The following is a 4,562-nucleotide window of genomic DNA, read 5'->3' on the forward strand; positions in this document are numbered from 1 at the left end:
ATGGTTGTCGCGGTCAAGGGACGCCTGCAGCAGGTACCACAAGCAACTGCTGCTGCTGCTGCTGCTGCTGCTGCTCCTGCTGCTGCTGCTGCTGCTCCTGCTCCTGCTGCTTCTGATTCTGCTGCGCCAAGGGCTGCGCTAAGCACTGGTCTGTCGAGCAGCTAAAGTGACGAGCAGAGTAGAAGGCGCAGGAGCAGCAACAGTGGCATTAATAGTAGTGCATGCAAAATAGAGGAGAACAGCAGCAGCAGCAGCAGCAGCAGCAGCAACAGCGGTGCTTGTGCTGCTGCTGCTCAGGATGGTTATGGGCAGCAGCTACTTGTTTCTTCTTTCCACTGCGGCTTGCCGCTGCCCCCGCCAGCTCGGCCTTTGTCTTTGCCATTAGCAGCAAAGTTGCTGCTGCTGACGAAGCCAAATGCGCTTAAAGTTGGCAGCCCCGCGCCGCCCGCTGCCCCCCAGCAGCAGCAGCAGCAGCAGCAGCAGCAGCAGCAGCAGCAGCAGCAGCAGGTGCTGGATGTGCCCAGCAGCTACAGAGACCAGAACGTCCACGTGTTAATTTCGAGCGGCGCTTTTGTGGTTCCCTGCCCCAACGGGGGTTGGCGGCTGAAGTTAGTTTTGTTTTATTTTTTCTTTTTTCTTTTTTCTTTTTTTAATTTATTTCTTTTTCTTTGCTTTTCATTTGTGTCCCTCGAGCTGCTTCTTGCTTCTTTTTTAGCTGCGCCAGGCGGGCCCGTCTTTTTGCTTTTATTTTGGGTCTCTCTTGTGTCTCTTTTGCTTCCGTGTGTCTCTGCTTTGCTGCTGCTGCTGCTGCTGCCCTTTGCCTGCTGCTGCTGCTGCCTGGGGCCTGTTGCTGCTGCTGCTGCTGCTCGTCTTGTTGCTTCAGCTGGTCTCTTTCGCGGACTTGGTCTCCACCGCGCCCTTTCTTTTGCTTTTTCTGCTTTTCCTCTTTTTAGATTTAATTGGTTTGCTTTTCATGTTTTGTTTTTCCTTTTTGGACTTGCTGCTGCTTTGCTGCAGGCGAGACGCCCTCAGCTGCTTTTTGGAAGTGGTGAAGGAGAAGCTGCCGCACTTGGTGGTTATATTTGGGCCCATAGTTTCATCTTTGAACCTGCAGCAGCCTCAGCCTGCCCGTGCTGCTGCAGCTGCTGCTGGGTCTGCTGCTGCTGCTGCTGCTGTGTCCGCGGCTGTCGCGGACTGCCGCTGCGCCTCGCTGCTCCAAGTGCCCGAACTTACTCTCGCCTATGAAGAGTTCTTCCAAAGCATTTCTGCTGCTGCTTTGGGTCTCTCGTCTCATTTTATTTTAGTTCCGAGCACGAGAGATGCGCTGCACCCGGAGCCGCTGCCGCAGCCCCCATACTTGCTGCCCTGGCAGCAGCAGAACCCGCAGCAGCAGCAGCAGCAGCAGCAGCACCAGACTTGCCCCCATAATGTCCACCTAGTTGAAAACCCTTGTGCGCTGCAAGTCAACGACGTGCAGCTGCTCTTCACCACAGCAGACCCTCTGGCAGAGGTGGCGGGCGAGGTGCTGGCAATGCCCGGCGCGCTGCAGCAGCAGCAGCAGCAGCAGCAGCCAGCAGCAGCTGCTGCATCGGCTGCAGCAGCTGCTGCAGCTGCTGCAGGTAAGGCCCCACAGCCCGCGTATGGACGCGCTGAACAACTCTGCCAAGGACTGCTGCGGCAGGCAACTCTCTTCCCCCGAGGCAGCAGCCCCCGAGTGCCCATTGATGCCTCGCGGCTGCTGCCAGTAATGTTTGAAGCAGCAACTGTTCCGGACATCTTTTGCTTCCCCTCTCCCACTTTGCTGCAGCTAGCGAGGCCGAAGGGGGGCCAGGAGGCTGCGGGGGCTGCGGGGGGTGCTGCAGCTTGTGTGGCGGACGGGCGGGTCTTTATTTCCCACTTCGCTGGCGGCGCTGCTGCTGCTGCTGCTGCTGCAGCAGCAGACAGTGTCCGGCTCACAAATGTATTTATTAAACCTCCAGTGGTCAAGGGGGAAGCAGCGGAAAGCAGCAAAGAGGAGCTGAGCCTCAGCGAGCGGGTAACAGTTACCCATGCTGTATATACACCCCGCGGGCCCCACGTAGCAGCTCTTGGCCTTTCCTAAGGCAGTTCTTTTATTTAATTCTTTTGAATTCTTACATAACATGTTACCTGAGTGACTGGACTGCGGGGAGAGTTCGGGCAGGGTCACTATTGGCGAAAAGGCAGCAAAGAGGCTGAGGTGTACAGACACCTGAAACCCCACACGCTCTCCCCATCAACAGCCACGAAGAAAGCAAATAACTTCTGCTTTCCACTTTTTTAGAGTTCTCTGGCCCATGAGTTGTGTAGCGCAGACAGGCCAAATAGCTAGCCAAGATAAGAGTAATTAACAGAAATAAAAATCTAAAAAACAAAAAAAAAGCTCCAACATATGCCAGACAGCCCCGCAGCGCCACACAGCTTGTGCATGCAGCTGCAGTGTAAGGCTTAACTCTCCCCTCAAGTAGAAGGGGCCGCGCGGCTGCTGCCTCAGGCTGCAGCAGCAGCAGCACGAGGCTGCAGCTGCAGCATCCCCAGGCTGCAGCAGCCGGTCCGCTGCCCCAGGCTGCAGCAGCAGCAGCCTCAGGCTGCAGTAGCAACATCCCGAGGCTGCAGCAGCAACAGCCCCAGGCTGCAGCAGCAACAGCCCCAGGCTGCAGCAGCAACAGCTGTACTAGCAGCATCCTCGGGCTGCAGCAGCAGCAGCAGGCTGCAGTAGTGGCCGTCTTTTGGAAGTTCTAGAGCAGCTACTGAGGGGCGATCTGGCGGCAGCGGCGAACTGCCAGTGGGGAACAGAGCGGGGCTGCTGCAGCAGCTGTTAATATTCTGCTGCTGGCATTATGTTGTGTGGCTCAAGGCGGGACATTAGCACTTTATTTGCACTATAAAGCATGCAGGCTTTATACCTTAGCCAGCAGCTTCTTTTTGGGGGTCTTTGTTGTTTGCTGCAGGTGTTTCTGCATGCACATGGACTACATAGTGCAGCACTGTTTGTGTGGGTTTGCTGCTGCGTTTTGAACAAGCTCTTTCCTCCAGCCTCCACTAGCTTCCGGGCTGCTGCTGCTAACAGCGACAAATTTCAGATGTATGAGAAGCCCTCGGGCTGGCTGAATCTTCCTGCTGTGGCTTAAGACAACTGCAGCGCCACAAACGGCAAAGAGGTTTTAGCAGCACGGAAACCCCACCCCAGCCCCCTGCAAGACAGTGTCAATCAGAGTAAGTCAGTTTGTTCATTCTAAAACATTTCATTTTGCTGTTTGTGGTGCAGTACGAAGTTTTGCTGCAGCTACAGGCAGAAACCACCATGCTGCCACCGAGAACCACTGGTCCACGCTGTGCTTGTCAGAGGCGGCACCCGGGGTGACTCCAGGCCTCCAAAGTAAGCATCTGCAATTAAACGTTTATAAAATATAATTTTAAAAATTACTTAAATGGCAGTGGCAAATTTACAAAGTGCAGAACTTTCATCTCATCGCGTTTAGGCGACGAGGATGCGATGGTCACGCACGGCCCGACCAAATCCTATGATGGTGGAGCTGAAGCAAGCCTGGGATAAAGGCTGGAAGAAAGGAAACTGCTTGCAGTCGAGACTTAGAATGCAAAAACTTAAGACTTGAAAGACAATTCAACGTTAATTAGTGCATGCAGTCTGTCTGAGGAGAGGTGAGGCTCCGCAGTGTCCGCTGCTGATGAGAAGGGGTCGAGCGCAGTATCTGGCCCTACAATGCTACGTTGGTACAGTATTCAAAGGCTGTAATATTAAATGTTATGAATAAAATGCATAATTGGAGAGGTATTAGTAAAAGAAACATGGCTGCTGCTGGGTGCTGTGCAGATAGGCCAGGGTTTGGGGCTGGCAGTGTCACTGGTGCAGCCAGTGGTCGCGCGCACACCCAGAGACACAGAAGTTCTTCTTTGCAGAACATGACAATAACGACAATAACTAAAATGCATTTATATGAGTTTATTGGATGATTTTGACGCTGATAGATGCCTGTGCATCTATGTGTAGGTTGCTGGGAAGCCCATGTAGGGGCCAGGGTGGGCTTAGCTCACTACATCGAGCCCAGCAGCGCTTGCGTGCTGCCGAGCGCGGCGGCTCCTGAGGCAATTTCCAGCTAATTTCAGGAAGGAAATTGAGGCTAATTATGTGCTATTTATCAGTTTTAATTCCTTGGCAAGTTATCACGCGTGTCTGTAGAGTAGACTTCCAACTTTCCCCGGGTGGGCCGCGCAGCACCGAACACTGGGAGGCCCAGTGGCCCATGACCATTGACCCCCCGTTCTCTCTACGTTCTAGTGGCTCTCTTTATTTTTTTCAAAGACTCTGGGCTGCATTCGTCAGCAGTGGGCTGTTGAGGTGCCTCAAGTTGTCTTGTTTCTGCCTTGGTTCGGTGGGGCTCTGCGGGATGGCAGGAGCGCCTTGAGGCGCTCCATTTTCTGCATCTAGGGGTAACCAGTGGTCTTTTTGATTCAAAATCGGAGCAGAATGCAGCCAAGAGGTGCTCGCCTCGCTGTCTACGGATTAGAGACTCACGGACACG

At 54.0% G+C, this 4,562-nt stretch overlaps 1 protein-coding gene across 1 annotated transcript; it reads left to right on the forward strand.

Annotated features, from left to right (window-relative positions):
* ENH_00026060 (DNA polymerase alpha subunit, putative) lies at window positions 1–2,101 on the forward strand (the record flags this gene model as incomplete). Its single annotated transcript, XM_013579734.1, has 3 exons — window positions 1–33; window positions 298–608; window positions 1,018–2,101. The coding sequence occupies 3 exons, from the start codon at window positions 1–3 to the stop codon at window positions 2,099–2,101; spliced, it is 1,428 nt and encodes a 475-aa protein (XP_013435188.1).
* Window positions 2,102–4,562: the final 2,461 nt, after the last annotated feature.

The sequence above is a fragment of the Eimeria necatrix genome, genomic scaffold, assembly GCF_000499385.1.
Source record: "Eimeria necatrix Houghton genomic scaffold, Enh_scaff19, whole genome shotgun sequence".
Lineage (NCBI taxonomy): Eukaryota > Apicomplexa > Conoidasida > Eucoccidiorida > Eimeriidae > Eimeria > Eimeria necatrix.